The following is a 20,580-nucleotide window of genomic DNA, read 5'->3' as shown; positions in this document are numbered from 1 at the left end:
AAATTGCTACATACAGTTGACATTTTGAATATTAAGATGGCGGCGCCAAATTAAAAGGGGAAACAACTCATTTGGCTCATGCAGTTATTAAATACTGCATTACACTTTAGAGCCAAAAGCTATTGTAGTATTGATAGCCTGGTGGGGTTGAAGCCACACAATAAACCAAGTGGTCCACATTTTGAACCCAGGACAGAGCATCTGTAGCGTGGCAATGAAAAGGCCCTAGAAAAGCCAGGTGCGTTATTTCATACCGTGCAAAAAGGGGGCCTGCACCTCCCGCCGGAAGTCCCGCCCCCAGAAAGACATTTCTTGATTACATATTGATTATGATTATGTTGACAAAACATATCCATTTTTGTTTGTCTGGTGCAGTGTTGTGATGATGTTGTGGGTGGGGTGTGGGGCGGGGCTGGCGGACCGGGTGGGTTCTTTTGGGGAATGGGGGGCTTTCAAGAGAGGCTCTGCAGGAAAGAGGCCGCCGCGACGAGGACGGGGAGCAGGGCGGAGGAAGAGGCGGCGGTGTGCAGCGAGAGGCCAGCTCCGGTGTTGGTGGAGGCGGGGTTGGTCGAACCGCTGTACGTGTCGGTGGCCATGGTGGGCGAGGTGCTGTTTGTGTAGTTCATCGCTGTGGTGGCGAATGCGGTGCTTTGGGAGACCACCTGAAGACAGATATATGCGCTTTTAACATACAGTATATGAGTGCGAACACATATATATATATATATATATATATATATATATATATATATATATATATATATATATATATATATATATATATATATATATATATAAAGATACGTTTTTTATTAACCAAACTCAATCTGTCCTTGAATCGACAGTTCTTAATGCTCCAGATGTATCGCGATACGTATCAAATCGTCGTTTCTGAAAGATGCCAGGCGTAAATCGGTTTGATGTCGCCGGTGATTTGTTGTTTCTTTGATTTTAATTGGTGTGAATAGTCGGAGTTTTGGACGCTTTTATGTATTTTTTCATCTTAATAAACACGACGAATCGAAACCGGATCAATTTGTTCTACTCGGAAATCTACAGTTCTTCAATACCACATGTATCGAGATACGTATCGAATATTTTTTTATAGGAGGGATGAAAACCCCTAATACACACACACATCTACCATGCATGTTTTTGTTGTTGTTGTTGTTGTTTTTTTAACTCAAATAAACTATTACTGTATCTGGAAAAAAAAAAATTGAAACAAGTGAAAGATGCCACACCCCTCTGCTAAAGTATCAGGATTATTGTTTCAAATTCAATTCAAATAATTTCAAAATATATTCCAACAGATGTAAAAAAAATAAATAAATACTTTAACTAATTACAAAGTCTTCCCAACCATTTAGAACAATTACCCTGCACGAGTGTGTCAGGTTTCTTTTGACACCCAAAGTAACTTTAGATGCTCTCGCCACATTTCCAACAGGGTGCGTGTCACACGAGATCTGAATCATCGTCTCAGGTGTAAAGGCAGCAAGAATAGAATTCGTCTTGAATTGACATCGTTATGCATATAATTGGCATGAATTCACCATTATAAAAAAATTATTAGAATTCAGGTTCTTTTCCTTTCAGGTCATCAAATTACTATTTCTCTTGTATTTTGTCTTGTGAAAGGCTTTTCCACATCTGCAACTACATAAGATGATAGCAATAAATGTAACATCACACAAACAAACAAACATACTATATAGTTCATATAAATGCAGGCCTACCTGTGTTGATAAACAAATGGCATAGATAATCACTCCCAAGTGGACGATGGTCATTTTGCACATGTTGAACTTTGTTGTAAAGAAGGATGCGGTACAGGAGGTGGCCAAATGCTTTTTTTCCCCTCCTCCTTTGGTCGATGCTCGTGCTCCCAATGGTGTCAGCTGCTTCCCAGCCACCTTTTTATACCGGGGCTCAGCCTCAGTCACGGACAGTAGGAGGTGGTGGACTGGAGTGACGTAAGTGTTTCATTGAATACGTTTGGAGACAATTGGGAAGTCAGCTGAGCATACAACACTTTTTTTCTCTTTTCTTTTTGGAAATATTTTTCACTCGAAACTGCACATGACTGACGTCATTACTTTGTTATGGTTTTGTTATGTAGAGTAGTAGGATGCTCGAAAAAAAAAGAATGGTAAATGAGTTTAGTGAGCCACTTTATTTATTGTTTCTTTGCAGCAATTAAAATATATTAATCGATTTCAGCAACATTGACAGAGGGGAACAAACCTGTGTTTGGATGCGGGCATGAAAAGCATGGTAACAGCGACATCTAGTGGCCATAACTAAAGTGACAACATTGAAAATACACACAAGGAAGTTCCTCGATTTACAACATCCGATATTTCAAGGTTACGAACGAAGGCGTAAGCCTCCTGTTTTATCTTTATGGAGTGTTTTTCATGTATATGTTTCTGTAATCACACGTGACAAAAAAAAACTCACACTTTGTAGGCCTACTTAACAGATATGTACGCTGGTATTAAGTTTAAAAAAAAGTACAAACGCTAAAATGTGTTAATATGCAAAAAAAAAAAATCACTGCTATTTACATACAATAGCCATATATATTTTATTATTTTTTAATATTATTCTCATTTATTTATTTTTAAATATGAATTAAAATGTGTTTTATTTGGTTTAATTAACTTTACTAAACACACTATTGAATCACTTTTTTACAGCACATCAGGTGGACATTGCTCCCTATTGGCCACTTTGTGTAACTGTAAGCCACTCCTTACAACAGTGTGTTACTGTTCATGTTGAGGACAGGCTCCACAAGATGTTTCAGATCCTCCAAATTGGGAACGTAAACTCACTGCTATCATGTATCCGTGGACATTCTCTAACTCAATCCAGATGTTAGGGGACTGAAACTTTAGCCCCTTTGGACAGCCCCACGTCCCCTGTCATTTGTGTAATTGGATGGTTGAGGAAACAGTGCTTCGCTGCTTCAACCCCCTCCCACCCACCCCCCCTTCTCTTTCTCTCTTCGAAAGGACCATCGTTCCCTGCAGAGGCACCAGATGTGCGCTGTTATGGCGATGTGGAGAAAGAGGGGCCCTCTTGTGAGGCATCAGATAAGCCCCTGTTCCCAAAGCAGGGCCGGATCGAGTGTCATCAGCGGGTCTACGAGGAGGGCGAAACCCAAACCCTGCGCACCGGGTCGGATTTCTGTTTACACGAGTATGCTGCCTGGATTCCTCCAACCAGAGCAGACTGAGCAAGTGTGGAGAAAGCGCTTGTCTTCCTGTCTGTCTCCCCTGACTAAAAAGTACAACTCAAGTCCTTTTTTTAAGTACACTTTAAGAGCATTTGACATATAAATAAATAAATTACTTTTTTAGCTTTTCCCACAGGAAATGGAAATAATCTACAGTATTGCAGTATATATATATATATATATATATATATATATATATATATATATATATATATATATATATATATATATATATACATACAGAAAATAATTTTTCTTTCCATTTCAAATTATGCAAGTAATTAACTGATTTGCAAAAGAGGAGGATGAGGGTGGGGAGTTGATCAAAAAATGTTGAAGACGTCCTCATAATCACATTAAATGTCAAAATAATTAACACATAACAGGTGCACTTCAAATTTGGTAGGCAATTAAAAAAAAAAAAGATTAACCGTGATCAATCAAAATTCTAAGATGTGATTAAAAAATTTAATCATTTGACAGCTCTAATATATATACATATATATAACCTTTATATACTGTACAATCATATGTGATGTTTAAACATTTTTGATGGTTATGAATATTACTTAAAGAGGATAAAATAATTTTAAAAATAAATTTAATTGGCTTATTTGTCACGAATAATTAGATACGTGACTTGAGCTAGGCCACTTTAGTGTCACACATATCTAATTGGATCCAGTTAAGACCATCGGGTCACACATTGTCAGATTGGCAAAGCCACTCTCCATCGTGGAGGCGGATAAAACAGTATAAGAGTTGGAACTATTTTGGACAGATCAGGCCTTCTTCCGCATATGGCAGAAAAAGGCTCCATGGCCATGTCTGCATCTTTCTGACATCCATGAAATAGTTCATCTGAGAATAATGAACCTTAATTAACTGTACAGGCTATGTTTGTAAGTAACATTTTATTGAGTGTTATTAAGCACAGGGAGAAGTTTCAGAATATAAAACAAAACAAACAAACCGTATTCATTATTTGAAGAGGCCTGACATGTAATCAAGAGGGTACAGAAAATGTTGATGCTAGTCGCTAGCCCTTTGAATGATACTTTAACTGAACCCGGATTTTTCTGTCAATTTAACCCAAGTACACTTGTCTACTTCTTACACTAAACGTTAATTCTACAAGAATTACAGATGGTGTCCAGTAACTCGCCCAGAGGAGTACATTAGTGTAACTAAAGGAACAGAAATGGACCCCGTCCTTGTATAAGCCCCATTTCTGAGCGCGCATGCAAAAATAACCAGGTAAAAATAATTCCGTTAAAGCAACACAACACGCTTCACTCTCATGTTTATGTTACCGAATGCAACTCGATCGTCCGCATCTTTTCCTCACCGACTGGGAAACACGATAGGCGCAAGTTCCCAGCCTGGCCTTTAAACATCCAGAATAACCAGGGCACAAATGTTTCGCTTCAAAATTTCCTGCATGCGTAAAGACGCACAGGCCAAGACTTCACCTGACTTTCACCTTTTACGCATCTTGACCTTGTGGACGTCTCATGTGTTTTACACTGGACATGCTCTGATCAAAAGGAGGCCAAGTGGAAAAAGTCCCCCCCCTCTGGTATCGTTTAACCCGCAGCGGCCTTCTCATCTCCTTCCTTATTTTAGGACAAGAGACAGTGTTTGTACTGTGTCCTCAGATAAAACACAGTCTTTGCATTCCTTATGAAATGTATCTGGTGAGATTTGGGAAGCAGGGGGGGCGGGCGCCAGGTGTTGGGTTACATCAAATCAGAAGCCCTCCCCTCTTCAATCCTAAAAGGGGGCAGCGGTGTCAAAAACACACAATTTGGCCAGAAGCAGGCCGTTTGGCTTTCAAAATAAAAGCAAAACAAACGAGTAAGGCACAGCAGTAAATTTGAACGAGCCATTGTTAAAATATTTTAGGGGTAATTGTGATTAGCTGTTTATTACTTTCATTTTCGTATCAAAAGTCTCACAGACTTTTAAATGGTTTATTGAATGAAGCTTAGAACACCAAATTTCATAACTTTGATGCAGACGTGCTAAACCCTCGCCCAATGTGCTGTCCCTATACCGTAATCAATTCCTAGACTTTTTTTTTTTGCATACTACTATGGCCATGTCTGACAAAAGCAATGACTACTTGACTTTATTTAGATTGTTTTATTTTTTCACCTTAATTCTGCCTATTAAAATCTTGAATTTTTCATTTTAATTACCGTTTTAATAAGTCATCTATAAGTAATGATTAGTAAGTATAAATGGACGAAAAAATTTAATAAACTGTTTTAATTCTTGCATTTTATTTATTGAAACATAAAATACTTGAAATTTACTTGAATTTGTTTCTAGTGAATTTTTAAATAAAATTTTAGAAGCTGTTTGAGGATGTTCTAGTCTTGTGTTCTAGAATTCCTCAGTCTTCAAGTGAGACAATTCAGAGCACTAGTATAGGGTGAATTTGTAAAATGACTACATGTTAATGAGACAAAATTGTGCACCATTTGATAAGTTACTGCATGTTACTACTACAGAGTATAGAGACAGTATAAAATTCTACTTTACTTACTCATACTACGAGTAGTGGGCAGATGTCAATTAGTGCACACTATTGCTTAACTAGTAAAATGTAGTTCTACTAGTGAGCAGAAATGCCTTAAAATCGAAAATTTGTGGAGGAAAAATGTCACTAGTACGGCAATACTAGTGTGCTGCCGTTGAAATTACTTACTAGAGTGGGAAAAAAAAGTGTACTAGTTCTTGGACAATTCAACACAGTGTTATGATATCAAATAATTGCTCAAATTACTTGCCATCACATTAAAAAAATTAAAATTGGACATTTTATTTTCAGTGCTAACCGGAAGTACCCCTTCCCTAATCGACACTAGCTTGACGACGGTAAATCTAAGCGAGCGTCGCTGCTTCGCTAGTGAGTGGAGCCTCCAGCACGGAGCGCGCACGCATGTCCCGCGCACTGTTTTTGTGCGGAGCTCCAGATAAGCTCCACGTTCGGGAATGACAGCCGCTGTCACCGCGAGTGACAGCTTTCACTCTGGCCCGCTCCACTGATCCACCCAACTTGTCTGAAGACTTGACACATCAGACTTCGATCCGAACCGGATCCACCACAGACCGGGACTATGCCAGAGATGGAGAACGGGAGACCGCCAGAAAGTAAACGCAGCAGGAAACCCGCGCATCCCGTAAAGAGGGAAATAAACCAGGAGATGAAGGTGAGAAAGATGATGGGTCACTTTGAATAGAGAACCCCTTATTCCGATTTTAAGTTAACTACTCACAAATCAGAGTAGGACTAACATGCCGAATGTACTTTTTATTCATTTGATGTGACAGAGCATAACTGATAAGATAACTCATTTCATAAAATGGTCAATATTAATCAGTGTCATCACCAATCTAAACCAAACATGAAATTTTAAATACACTGCAGATGTTATCTGATGATAAAGGGAAAAAAAGGGGGAAAAAGTAGGTTGTCCCTTTTGTGACGCAGTGTCAGGCCAGCTGTGGCCCCGACATGCACACAGTTGTGTCCACTGGCGATCCAGATGTGCGTCACTTCTTCCCTGCCCCCGCTGGAGTTGAAGGGTGGGGGCGGGTGGTAAGGTTAGGACATTAATAATCCACAAATAACACACATCAGCCCCACGCTGGGTTTCCAAACATGACTTCAACGCTACTTCAACATTAGTGATGTTCGCACCCTCAAAGGTTGCCGTTGTTCTGATAATGACGAGTCAGATGGCGCAATTCCCTCCCACCATTATGCACACATTATTGCATGGAAACTTATCCACGGATTGTTTTCTTTGTTTGGGTTCGGACATTGGTTATTTGAGAGTGTTGGTAAGGGATATCCAAGGCTCCTTCAAGCCTGCCCTGGGAAATCGAAGTTTTTTTCATGAAGGAGGGGATGATTCTGGCAGCACGGGGAGGAAATGTGCTCTTTTTTTTTCTGTAAGTGGTTTGGACTGGAGTTTTGATATCCAAGGGAGGTGTCGTGTTACGAGTTCCCCTAATTTTAATCAAAACATGCGAAATACTATCCTCGCTTGATGTAAAGCTTGCCCCGGTTGGCTCTCAGGGTCGGCCCCGGTTTGTTGGCTTTGGACGCGACTCTCGCTGTGGTTTAGGATACGGCCTGTCACTCTCACAAAGCAGATGTTTGTCTCAACTGCCAGAAAGAAACACAAACAACTGTGTGGGAAGGGTGGACGGACAAAACTGTTGAATGAACGTCAAGAGTTGTATACACATTGACACAAAAGTACAGTGATCTGCCACTGGAATTATACCTTTGGCAAGTGGCTTTTACATCTTGGGAACACTTTTTTTGGGGGGGGTCCAAGAAAATGCGCAAACAGTTTTCAGTAGGTAGTCCAAGGTATAGTCTATCAGAATAGGGGACAGTAAAGCACCATTTCTGTCATTTAAGGGAGAATCTACAGTAATATACCACATTGGTCTAGAAAAAAATAAAAATACAAACCTTTACACTCCAGTGTTATAATTAGTCAGTCTGAAATGGTGTCTTTAAGGTAGACTCTACACTTAACTTTTGGTCCTAGAAAAAGCTCAAATTTTTGGAATCCAATAACAGTCCTCTCACACTGTCAGAAATAGGGGGTGTGGCAAAAATGCATTTCTGTTGGTCAGTTTACTTTTTTTGTTCCCAATATAAAAAGGTGCAAACAGTCACTTTGGGAGTTAATAATTAAACCCGACACTGTCAGTAATGGGGCCCGAGGTACGACGCCTCATTGTGCAATCCCTACTAAGGGACCCCATATCTGTGAGTCCAAGAAAATGTACAAACAGCGACATTGGAGTCCAATAAAAAACTATAAACTGTCAGGAATTAGGGTAGAGTAAATGTCAATTTCTGTCACTTGTCTTGGTTTTAGAAACAAGCAAACAAATGACTCTGGTTACTAGAAAGCAGTTGTGGTCCTACAAACAGTTACCTTGGACAAAAGCCACAGTGAACGTTGAATCCTTTGAATCCAAAAACTACGTTGAGAGGAACCAGTTGAGGTGGCTCGGGCATCTGGTTCGGATGCCTCCTGGACCCCTCCTTGGGGAGGTGTTCCGGGCATGTCCTACCGGCGGGAGGCCCCGGGGACGACCCAGGACACGCTGGAGAGACTACGTCTCTCGGCTGGCCTGGGAACGCCTTGGGATCCCGTCGGAGGAGCTGGGTGAAGTGGCTGGGGAGAGGGAAGTCTGGGCTTCCCTGCTAAAGCTGCTGCCCCCGTGACCCTACCCCGGATGAGCGGAATTGAAGACGGACAAATCCAAAAACTGTCCAACAATAGTTTAGCTAAATCTCAACTTTGAGTGCAACAATTAACCCAACACAGTCAGTGATAGAGCTACAGTCACTCAAGAATTTAGCTCATAACATCTTGGGTCATAGAACGGCTACAAACAGCATCATTAGAATCCAATAATATCCCACACGGCGTCAGAAATAGGTGTACTTGTGAGGGTCAACTTCTGTCCCTCGGGCGCAATCTACACTCATGAACCCCAGCGGGCTAATCACTCGACTTAAGGGTCACCGTTTGTACATTTTTTCCCGGAGCAAGTACAGTGTGATACGACTGGAGAGGTGAAAAGTCAAATGTCACCGGGAGAGAATGTGTACATTTGATGGTAACACCACATTGACAGAGAGTGTAAGGTTGACTTGTACCTTAAGGGATTGAAATTGACCCCAACTATACTGTTATTTGTAAAGGTCCGGGTAGGCTGAAATCAATACAATCTGTTGACTCTAAGAATCTGCCAATTGAGTATATGTGTAGAAAGCTTGAGCTAACAGAGGTAAGATGGAAAGCGGGTCACACACTGCAAGGCAGGAGAGCTGATTTCTCAGTCCGCTGAGGTCCGGCCCAGTGTTGTCTCTGTAATACATCTGTTTCAACACCGCATTCGAACCTACTCCCTCCACGTCAGGCCCAGAGCGCAGCACCAGACACCGGATACTTGACTTTAATCATCGTTAGGCATATTTAGCTGGATATGATACTGCTTGCTCTTACTCACACACATACACAGCAGAAAGTGAGCAAGTCAAGGGAGGGATCCATTTCTTTGAGGGCCCCGGTTCAGAGCAGAGGTCGGAGTGAGGAAAACGAAGGGAAGGGAAAGAATGTGTAGTCGGTACTACGGCGCTTCAACGCCGCCGCAGCAGACTGGCTGTGCTGGAAAAGGGTGAAACCCGAGAGGCCAGGCCGGGTCGGGTGTCAGGGCTGGAAGGTGTCGGGGTGGAGGGGAGGATGGTGAACATGGGGAGGATGGATGTGAAGGGCCAGAAGGGGGGCGGAGGGGAGCTGGGCGAAGGGAAGAGAAGCGGGGCATTTCCGAGAAGCGTGGGACCTCGCTGCGGTGTTGGGTGTCCCACTCTGATTTCTGCCCATTCCGGATCAGATTTCCCCTCCAATCCGGTTCTTCCAAAACCACAGAGAGAGGTGGGTGGATAAAGAGGGACCTTTGTGTTTTGATTTTTTTTTCATCTGGTCGTAATAAAAAAAAAAGAGGGGGGACCACACATCTGTAGGGAACAGATTTCTTTTCTCCCGCTTTTTTCTAATTAGATGAGATAAACAAAGGATGATTCATAGATCTCACACTGGTGTCGGGTTTTAAACCTTTCCGTCTCAGATTTAGCAAGGGTAAACAACATGAATACATCATGGAAAAAGCGTCATACTGAACTCCACTGTGCTCAGATTCAGTTCTCTAACCGGGCTGGAGCTGAGAAAGAATCCCTCTCATTCATTCGAGGTAGTAAGGTCTGATTATGTTTAGCGTAGGATAAAAAGTTCCACCACAACCCACGATATAAACAATATCCTATTTGTGGCTCTTACTATATACATATAAAAACAATTCCAATCCGTCACTTCTTTTCCTATTTGTCCCATGTAGACTTTTGCCGAAAGCACCATGAACGAGCTCCTGGGCTGGTACGGCTACGACAAAGTCGATCTCCGAGACGCCGAGGCCAACGAGATCAGGAACTACAGGGAGAGGCGCCAGCATGTATCCGTGTTGAAAGGTAAGGGCAGTTGCCTCACTGTTAGAATACACGGTGAAAACTTTGCCGACAGGTTCTGCAGGTTATACTGACATGTAGTCACTCAAATTTATAGCGTCTTCTCATCTTTCATTCATGATCCACCTCCTTTTAAAGTTGATAGAATCCCTTGATGGTGCATACATTTTGGTATGTCTTTCAGAAAACTCTTTGCCAAAATCCAAAAGCGTGGACAGCAAAGTCAGTCACTCGGTCCTCGCTATGAAGAGCGCGGAGAGGGAGTCATTCAGCGTACCCTCGTCTTCCTCTTCCTCCTCTTCGACAAGTACCTCCTCAAGCGCGCCCAAGGAGCACAAGAGTGCGCCCGTTATTGTACCGCTCATAAAGCCATCAGCAGGTAGCAATCTATAGAGAGTGTTATTAAAATCACCATCCATGCATCTATCTACCATACCGCTAATTCTTTAGGTAACTCTGGGTAAGAGTTGGGGGCCACCCACCACCATGCTGCCCATTAAAACCACATTTGAGCTAATTCTCGCTATGTTAATTTGAATCATGAATAATTGGAGGAGGGGCGGCACGGTGGTTGACTGGTTAGCACATCCGCCTCCCAGTGCAGAGGACGTGAGATCGAGTCCGGGCTTCGGCCTTCCTGGGTAGAGCTTGCATGTTCTCCCCGTGCTTGCGTGGGTTTTCTCCGGGTACTCCGGTTTCCTCCCACATTCCAAAGACATGCATGGCAGGTTAATTGAACACTCCAAATTGTCCATAGGTGTGATTGTGAGTATGGTTGTTCGTCTCTGTGTGCCCTGCGATTGGCTGGCAACCAGTTCAGGGTGTACCCCGCCTACTGCCCGAAGCCAAGCTGGGATAGGCTCCAGCGCCCCCCGCGACCCTTGTGAGGAAAAGCGGTTAAGAAAATGGATGGATGGATGGATGAATAATTGGAGGATTCCAGGTAGGATAGACTGTAGTATGCATTTCTAGTTCCCATTTTTAATGTGGCAATGTAAGATTTTAAATTAAAACATACCTTGTCTTTTACAGCTTCTCTAAAGAATCGCTTCAGTTGGTTCTAAAAAGCAGTATATGATTAAAAAAAAAAAAAAAAAAAAACTTCTGTTAAGTCTGAGTTTGTCAAATTCCACTGGTTTGACCGCAGTTTCTTCTTCACCTGCAGTGGACGACGTACAGAATGTGCAGATAGTGTGCGTTTGGTGCCAGAAGGAAGGTGTTAAGCGCTACTCTCTATGCATGGGTTCCGAGCTCAAGAGCTTCTGCAGTGAGAAGTGTTTCGCCGCTTGCAGACGGGCCTACTTCAAGCGCAATAAGGTGAGCAGTGGCAGAACTTATTGACTGTGAATGCAAGTTATTGTGACATAGCTGAAAGTTATGCTATGCTAACATACAAGGTTTCAAGGTTATACGTATGGCCAGCCATGAACTAGTTTGTGCACCGTTGTACGAATACGTCAACACACGGCACCAGAAAGCACACTCATACTAATTTTATGGAATATTAATGGCTGTTATTGGAACTTTAATACTGCCTCAGATACAGTGGGTTTGGACATACTGGATATACAAATTTGGGGTACATCACTGCCATAGAAATACAACTTTATTAATAACTGAGCCTACCATTTACCAGAGGTGGGAATTACGTCCATATTGATATAAGGTCGGTCAATTCATCAATGACGGACACCAGTTTTGTTGACAACTGATGTATGACAGGAAACTTCGAAAAACCTAAAAGCATTGCCGGAAGTGAGTTTTTGTCTTTTCATGTAATCGCCAATCTGTCAATCTATTCATCAATCCGTTAATGACGCCAATTTCATTGAGTTTTGACAAATGACAGATTGATTATTACAATGCGGTTCGACTTATAATATTGACGGATTGACGATAACGGAAGGGGGTCGCGACTGTTGATGAATGACGGACGCTCAAAATTCATTGATGCGCCCACCTCTGCCATTTACTGTTAAGTTTGTTGCCCTAAGCAGTGTACCATGGCACTTTCGGGTGCCTTGACAAATCATCAGGGGTGCTGTGGGAAATAATTGAATTTCAATTCATTTGTACAAAAAGCATTATGTATTAATCACAAATATATTTTTGTTCATCTATTTATTTAGTGACATACAGTAAGTATAGTGACAAGCAGAACAAGTAAATGTGGGTGCATATTATTACACATGATTTTATGGTATTTCAGTAATCATACTTTTTGTGACATTTTTGTTCGGGCTTGTGTGATGAGATTTTTCTAATGGGTGTCTTGGTTAGGACACAAAACCAAAATTGAATTGAATGATTGAAAAGGTCTCCCATAAAACCCAGTTACTAGGAATTTTTGTTTGAAAAAAATATGGTGATGGGGGTCAAAGTTTATCCAGGTTGCTTAGTATCAGTTTCCCGTTAATGGAGGGGGGGTCAGGCACTAGAGCGGCTTCGGTGTTGGGGAAAGACCACAACAACCACTATGAGGGACCGCTCGGATGCACACGGCATGATTTGTCACCTTCCATTAAGACATGGATATACCATCTAGAGGTACGGGGTGACGTGCAACGATATCCGCTTTCGCCATCGCTGTTGTCTATACTGTGATGGGTTCGGTCACAAGAGTGTCAGGACAAAACAGCTGTCTGAGCAGACTGCGTGCAACAAGCCCTCTACGTTTTCAGAGGCGGGAAGGGAAGCGGTGCGGTTGACTTGTTGCTGCTTGTCTGAGAAGAAGGCCAGGAGGCCTGGGGGCGAGGTGTCCACTTTCAGTGCATACCTTACCTTCAGCTGCCTCATGTGTCGTAACTCAACACGACTCGGTGGGCCGGGGAAGCACTCGGATCCACAAAAGATCAGCTTACACAAATCAAGACAAATTCCCAAATTAATATTGGCAACATTAATATGACAATACATCAGTTGCATCTCCACTCTCTCCACTAGGTTGTATATGCGTATCCATTTCACAACATAGCGATTTCCCTTTGTTGGACTGACCTTTAGGGTTTGATGCCATTTATGACAAGGCAGATCCTTTTATGCACTTCTTCAAATTTGATTTGCTGTCCAAAGATTGATTCTATAGTGCATTTTCAAGCAAATACAGTACTACGTTTCAAGCTAATCCATCACATGTGTGAGCTCAAGTTTGCTTAACTGCTTGACATTGATTCAATGTCAATGTTTCATATTGTGGTTTTTACCAATTAGGCCAGAGATGAGGACCTCCATGGAGAGAGATCCCCCCAGCACCCCCATCCAGAGGACTCACCCAGGCTGGTAATGAAGATAAACAGCAATGTTAGAGTAAGACGATACTTAATAAACAGTTCTACACAGGTAATTAGGTGATGGATCACGTTTGTGACCCTCCACAGTCTCTCTCTCCTGTGTTACAGGTGTGTGATTGGTGTAAACATGTCCGTCACACCAAAGAATACTTGGATTTTGGATCTGGTGAAGAGCGGCTCCAGTTTTGCAGCACCAAATGCCTGAATCAGTATAAGATGGATGTGTTCTACAGAGAAGCTCGAGCGGCCCTTACATGCTCCAGCCCTGCTAGAGCTGGCCAAGAGGGGAGATCAGACCAAAATATTGTTGGGCAAAAGCTTCTCACGCCCGAGTCTTGGAACAACGGTAGTAGCACAGGCGAAGCACAACAAAGAAACATATCTCCCAAGGGCCCTACACCAATTCTGGGATCGTCAGAATCATCCTCCACATCCCCATCAGAATCATCATCATCTTCTAAGGTTCCTGTCACTGGGCAGAGGACTCTGGACAGGCCCATCCAACCTCCTCCACCTCTGCCTGCTGTAGAGGTGCCACCTCACACTACACTTAATCCTCCTCCTCTTCCACGACACCCACTAGAACATCCGCAAATTCCCCAAATGCAAATGCCCTTCATTAGACCTCCTCTTTATGCTCAGGGCCTCAGAAGCCCCCTTGCTAATGCCCACCATCCAAGACCCCCTGGTCCTTCTTCCAGTCCTATCCACAGACCTTTTCAATCTCCACACCTGCAGCCTCCGACTTCTTCCTCCATTAACCCCCCAGGTTTGATGCATCCTCTCCCTCGGCCCTACTTCCCTGGCTTACACTCTCCTCCACATATGTTACCCAGAGGCCCTGTGCCAATGCCTCACTTAATGAACTTTGGTATTCCTTCCTTTAGTCCTCTCCTACCCCAGCCCACTGTCCTAGTACCGTACCCCATTATTGTTCCTCTACCTGTCCCAATACCCATTCCAATACCAATTCCAGTACCTCCCAAAACAAATCTACAAACCCCAAATCACACTGGTGTTATACAGCATGTGCCAGAGGGAACAGACAGATGTAGATCCATACCCTCAAGGTTCCCATCTCCCGGGAACCCTGAAGGGAACAGCCAATTGCTAAGCCACAGATTGAGTAGAAACTTGCCTTCACCCAGTGACCTCAATTCCAAGGACATAGGTTGGGTTAAATCAGAGAGGCCTTTCTCATCCCCATCACCAACGTGCCACAGTGGGACATTGTCCCCCAGGGCGCAGTACAGCACATCACCCTCCTCAACACGCAGCTCAGACGGACTGACAGACTATAAACAACAACAGCACTCGGAACGACAAGTCATACAAAGGGTTCTACAGAGAACCCAAGTGAAGCTGGAACCCAATGTCAAGGCAGTAGTGGACTTCTCAGAGGAGTCTGTGCAGGGTGCCAAATCAGGGCTCCATGACACCTTTAGACCCAGTCCACCACCACAGCCCCCTTCACATGACACTGTATACCAACATCAGGACAGCCATATCTCACCTGCACACACTCCACAAAGCCCTACAGTGAATAACCACCCATATGATGCCATGGGTCCTATCCTGAAATCTCAGAATCATGGTCCTAATGGGATTTCCTCAGTGCTATCCATGACCAACCCGGGCTCACCCTTACCCCAGAGAGGACCCGCACCCACAGATCCTGCATTAACTGAGCTGGAATCTATAAAAGAAAACAAGTGCTCAGTTGTCTGCTCTGTACGGGTCGAGGGCCCAGTCAATCAGACAGAAGAGCCTTTGGCAGGAGTTAGAGATGCAGGAGAAGACCCCCACTTGCCAGATGAGGACCACGCCTATGCTCTACCTACTGCACTAAAGACAGGTGGGGCCACCACCCCACTACTCTTGCCCAAACTCAGGGACAAGGGTAGCTTAAGGAGCCCTGCTAACATGCCCAGTGCTGGAGACATGGAGCCAGCTCTGAAGAGGAGATGCCTACGAATCCGTGATCAAAACAAATAAGAGGTAAGAGATGACAGTTCCAGGCCAGAGAGAACACTTAATATGCTCAATTTGGTGCATGTCACAAGTCCCAAGATTTGGAAAATAAATTAACTACTCAAGGAATGGCAAGAAAAGTGGGCTAACTACTGTATATTTGCTATTGGTTTTATAAATCGCATTGCATTATAATACTTGGTAACCTTTTCCCAAGTGACATGCCATGTTAGGAATTAAAAACCACCAATTATACCAAATATCATTTGACCAAGCACCGGAAAGTGTGTGCACAGACTCCCATAGGAGAAACTGAATCACAGGTTTCACATGCACATGGTCACTAAACAGCATGGCGCCAAACAGAGAGAATCCTGGTTACCTGGCACTCTTTAGTGCTCTAAGGTTACAACAGGGGAAGGAGGTGAAGGGCACGGGTAGTGAGAGTCACTTTGAAAGGCGATCACTTTCGACAACCTGACAGTCACAATGCTTTAGTTGCCTGCTAGGATCCCTTTGGCTGAACTAAGTACAGTATAACATATATATTTTTATCCTGGACGGTTTGCAGTGCACAAATTGTTGATCGCGCAAGCTTCATTAATAATGACAGTGAAGTCAAACTACAAGCCTCGATACACCAATCTGACATCGGAAATCGGTTGTCGGACCATTGTGGCATTTGATCACTCTTATTGGCTGTTAGCTAGCAAATCACTGCTTATCACCCTTCGCATTTGGACATAATTATGATGTTTGTCTGGACAGATCGAGAAGATGAATTCATCACTTATGGTCCAAGAGAGACCGTCATCGTATTACATTACCGTTAAAGGGCATGTCGATCGAGTGATGAAAGCCAAACAATGGCAAGACATGGTGACGTAAATGCATATACAAGTTAGAATTTACTTTTATATTACAGGATAGTCTGTAAAGAGCCTAAAGGGTGTGCTTCACGTGGGAATACATTGAGAAAAAGAAAGCGGTATGCGTTATGTTTTTATGTCCCGCTCCCTACAAAGCTTTCTGGTTGCCTTTTTCCAACAATGAGGAAGAGTGACTACCGCCACCGATGGTATGGAGGGGTATTACAGCTCATGTATGCGCCGAAGCTCTGGCATCAGTTTCTGTTTGTTGCGGTGTGTATTTCCATCCTTTTTAGGAGTCTGTCACATTAGGCTGACGTCGGCTTGGTCTATCGAGGCCTTAAGACACAGCAAATATGTTTTAAAGTCAACGTAGAAGCAGATGATTGTCAGAAAGGCTTACAAGGTACTACTGTAAGACCCAGCTGGAATACAGCTCTGGGGTTTCTTTACAAAACATATGGACAAAACCAGAGTAATTCAATTATGCACGTCATAGTGACACCCTAGCTTGGTTGACTCTAGCGCTCTCCTATCATCGTCTTCCCTGTCTGCACTCGCAACTGCTGTCCGTTGCCAACCAGATGTTAAGTATAGCAGAACAGCCTCCTTACTTTGGACCTATCAAAGGGCTCTCTTTATTTCACTCATCGAGTTGGTAGTCAAGCGGCTGTAACACCATCCGTCCGTCCTCGCCCACTGGTAACGTGCCATCATGAGATCATGTTACCGTTTCACTGTATGTCCTGAGATTAATCCGCTGATATTTCAGACATGGTTTTTAATTTCAACTGCTCTGCTTTTCCGCTGCGTTGTCCCTCAAAAGGTCAACAGTCAACTTTAAAAAAAAAAGTATTTTCGGATGCCATTGGCAGACAGTACGCAAACCGTTGTCTTTTGAAATAATGTTTTTGGCACTTGTATTGCCAGATTCCCTTTCACTAAAAGTGAGTGTTGTCATTTGTTGTGGTTTCAAGTGTTCCCCTAGTAACCGATACATATGAAATCACAGTGTGCTGCTTGTGTCGTGCAGACGGATTTATGGCCCGGCGTTGTGTGTAACGAGAGCTGGCTGCTGCCCTACGTGAATGGCTTTAGCTCGCCACCTCTGTGCTCTGAGAGCAGCATTACCGTCCTCCCTCATTGTCTTTTCTGGCTGGACGTCTTTTAAAATATCTCTCACTCTGACAGAAATGGCAGCCGACTTGAGGATATGGACTCAGGAAACGGTTGCTTTTTCTGTCTAAATTTCCTTGCGTTTATTTGGGATATTTTATAGGCTTGTGTAATCTGAACCCACCACTTGAGTATTCGCTGAGCTTTTGAAACTAAAACGCAATGAGACAGAGGGAGTACAGAACACTGCCTTCACATGAGTGCGTGCCTGTTGGCATTTAATACGCACGTGTGTGTGTGTGTGTGTGTGTGTGTGTGTGTGTGTGAGAGAGAGAGACAGGCCAGATGTTCTTGGTTTGATTGTGTAAGTTATCGGTAGTGTCGAGTAGACTCAAAAAGTTTATATGACATGGGTGAGTAAATAAACGTGATATGTTTAAAGGATCTCTTACATCTTATCCTCCTCATCTTCTGTTTTTTCCTTCCCAGTGGATGAACAGCACCCCTGTTCAACACAGTATGGCAGTGCCAGATTCAGTACCCCGCCCTCGTGTGGACGGCGCCAGTGCTAACACCTTCCCGCCTGCTCGCCACAGCCCACCAGTGATGCCTGAACTGTGGACCAGTAGGGTGCCAAAGCAGAAAGCCCAGATGGCCGCGTGAAGTCCACGTAGAGGGGGGGGGCACAACACAATCACACATTTAGGACCAAAAGAAGTGTCACAGGCTAGTGTGTTCTGTTGTGTCCAAAGACTGTTTGATACGGACCATCTTTTCACATCTTGTCAGACGATCCCCTAAAGTGTGTTGATGTTTGTGCACTCATCTTCCTCAACCCCCTCCTCGCCCTCTTCCTTGCTCCGCTCAGCAGACAGGGCACTGATCAGCCTTGTGTGGTCTTCTCAGATGGAGCCTGAACATGATCTCTTTCCAGGGGAAACGGCTTGTTTTCTCTGCCCAGCTTGCACAAAGAGCCACATTGTTCCTCTCCCCTTATACCACACGGACTCCCCGATCCAGGTTTTGGGTTACCTGGTCGACGGGGGCTCCGACTTCAGGAGGAGGGTTTTATTTTTTTTGACCGACAGCTCGAAATATAGGATAACCTTCTCTCCTCCATCTCCCTGCCCAATCTAAATACACTAACATTTGAGCTGTAAGGTATTCACCAAGGGAGGGGGTGAGATTTTTTTTTAAATCATCACAGACACATTTTGGGGTTAAGATTGATGACTGAGCAGTGTGACAAGATGTCAAAACTAGATTCCTGTAAAATAATGTATACAAAAAAACTTATGAAATATAAGATTATAAAAGGGATTGCCTACTGATGCTAGTCCATAAATGTTGTTTAAAGACCCCACCCATCGACATTTCCTTTATCGACAACAGATGAAATATTTTTTGTTAATGAATTTTATGTAGGGAGCAGAATAATCCTACCAACAGGAGTTGTGCACATGTTGTTCAACTTCCCACAGATGACGTCATGCTGTACTTCTTTTGACGGCAAATTACTTGAGACTGAATCAACAGCGCCTCTGCTGGTTGCAGCCAAGTAATGCATTCGAAAAACAATCAATCAATCAAACAAGTTTTGTTTTTTGTTTTCTACTCACAAAGAACGTCCTAACGGAACAAACTGTACAAGTGAGCTATAGATTCTGCCTTAAAAAAAAGGCACTTATCAGATGATTCCAGCAAATAACAGGCTTGTACTGTAATTATTACCACGTGTGGTGTTATATTCAACCATCAAATGCTGTGCTATACAGCGATCAGTATTACAGTTCCCTCTTTTGGGAACACATCCTGTGATTTTATCCAGCTAGATGCTACTTTATGTCCAACACTCTTTTTTTCCTAGTTATAATAACTTATGTATGAGACTTGTGAGTTTTATTTGTCAGTTCTTAATCTCAAGGTCACATATTTCTGATTTGTGAAGCCATTAGACTTTCTGTTCATAAAGTGAAGTCTAAATATATTCAGATCGCAGAGGTGGCATTCCAGGTCCAGAAAGTAAAAACCCTGCCACAGTTTGCTATTGATGCTAGCTAGCTAGCTAGCTCCCTAGCAAGTAAACGAGCACCATAAGAGCTAGCCACAGATCTAGCTAGCTAGCACCTGGAGCTAAAGCTAAACTGTGGCAGGGTTTTTACTTTCTGAACCTGGATTTGCCACCTCTGTCAGACCGTGACAGGATTTTATGATTTTGTCTTTATACACTGCCACAAAATGATGTAAACCTAGAAGTCTACAATCTTAATTTTTTTCAAATCCAATGTGGTACTCATTAAAAATCTGTCACCGTCTAAGTCTAAAATATTCAACTCCTGTATGGTATACTGCATCTCCACTAGAGAGCAGTGTACGCTTTGGAAATATTCCGCTGCCTGTTTGTTTGAGACAGCACCAAGAACGTTAATAACGCCATCAGACTGACATTAAATGCCAAAAGGATTTTCTGCTAAGCCATTATTTTTTACTTGTCCACTGATAAAGCACATGAAAAAAAAAGACATAAGTGTCTAGTCCTATTTGATGGTTAAAGGCGCCAACTTATCAGTTAGAATAACCATGTCCAAATGTGACCCCCCCACCTGTGCCATCATTCCAGAACTACATCCACTTATGTGTGCTCGTCCAAGCGTAAGCGTGCCCGCTGTGGCGAACCCACGTCACCCCCAGCCCCATTCATTCCAGCCGCCACTCTCACCACCACAGTTCATGCCGTTATTACTGGAAGTCATCCTTGGCTGGCCAGGGGACTTGGACAACAATTTATGTGAGTCACTACAAAAAAAAAAAAAAAAACACCTCTATTCTCACATCATAGGATTAAAAAAAAAGTCAAATAAATGACTGCCATTACTGATTTTGTTGCACATTTTAACTATTAGCTGTTTTTTATGCCGTTATACTTTATGTGTGTGCTTACTGGAATTTGGATAAAAAGTACTTTAGTGCCACACTTTTTTTTTGCTATAACACATTTAGCCCACTGAATAGATATCACAGGTT

General features: G+C 43.1%; 1 protein-coding gene and 1 long non-coding RNA gene across 2 annotated transcripts; one reads left to right on the top strand and one right to left on the bottom strand.

The window, feature by feature from the left end:
* Positions 1–386: 386 nt before the first annotated feature.
* On the bottom strand, positions 387–1,884 carry LOC144039547 (uncharacterized). Its single transcript, XR_013289480.1, has 2 exons — positions 1,740–1,884; positions 387–662 (listed from the first exon to the last, which is right to left on the bottom strand). It is a non-coding gene; the product is annotated as an uncharacterized LOC144039547 (long non-coding RNA).
* A 4,295-nt stretch (positions 1,885–6,179) lies between these two features.
* On the top strand, positions 6,180–20,377 carry LOC144039334 (sine oculis-binding protein homolog). The gene is made up of 7 exons (XM_077552557.1): positions 6,180–6,462; positions 10,184–10,313; positions 10,495–10,689; positions 11,476–11,627; positions 13,521–13,616; positions 13,688–15,598; positions 18,046–20,377. The coding sequence occupies exons 1-6, from the start codon at positions 6,370–6,372 to the stop codon at positions 15,593–15,595; spliced, it is 2,574 nt and encodes an 857-aa protein (XP_077408683.1). The 5' UTR covers positions 6,180–6,369; the 3' UTR covers positions 15,596–15,598; positions 18,046–20,377.
* Positions 20,378–20,580: the final 203 nt, after the last annotated feature.

The sequence above is a fragment of the Vanacampus margaritifer genome, chromosome 19, assembly GCF_051991255.1.
Source record: "Vanacampus margaritifer isolate UIUO_Vmar chromosome 19, RoL_Vmar_1.0, whole genome shotgun sequence".
NCBI lineage: Eukaryota > Metazoa > Chordata > Actinopteri > Syngnathiformes > Syngnathidae > Vanacampus > Vanacampus margaritifer.
This window is presented reverse-complemented; position numbering and strand designations above follow the sequence as displayed.

Coding starts and splice junctions, on each gene's coding strand:
- LOC144039334 (XM_077552557.1), top strand. CDS start 6,370: ATGCCAGAGATGGAGAACGGGAGACCGCCAGAAAGTAAACGCAGCAGG. Junction 10,314..10,494: donor GCATGTATCCGTGTTGAAAG/GTAAGGGCAGTT, acceptor TATGTCTTTCAG/AAAACTCTTTGCCAAAATCC. Junction 11,628..13,520: donor CCTACTTCAAGCGCAATAAG/GTGAGCAGTGGC, acceptor TTTACCAATTAG/GCCAGAGATGAGGACCTCCA.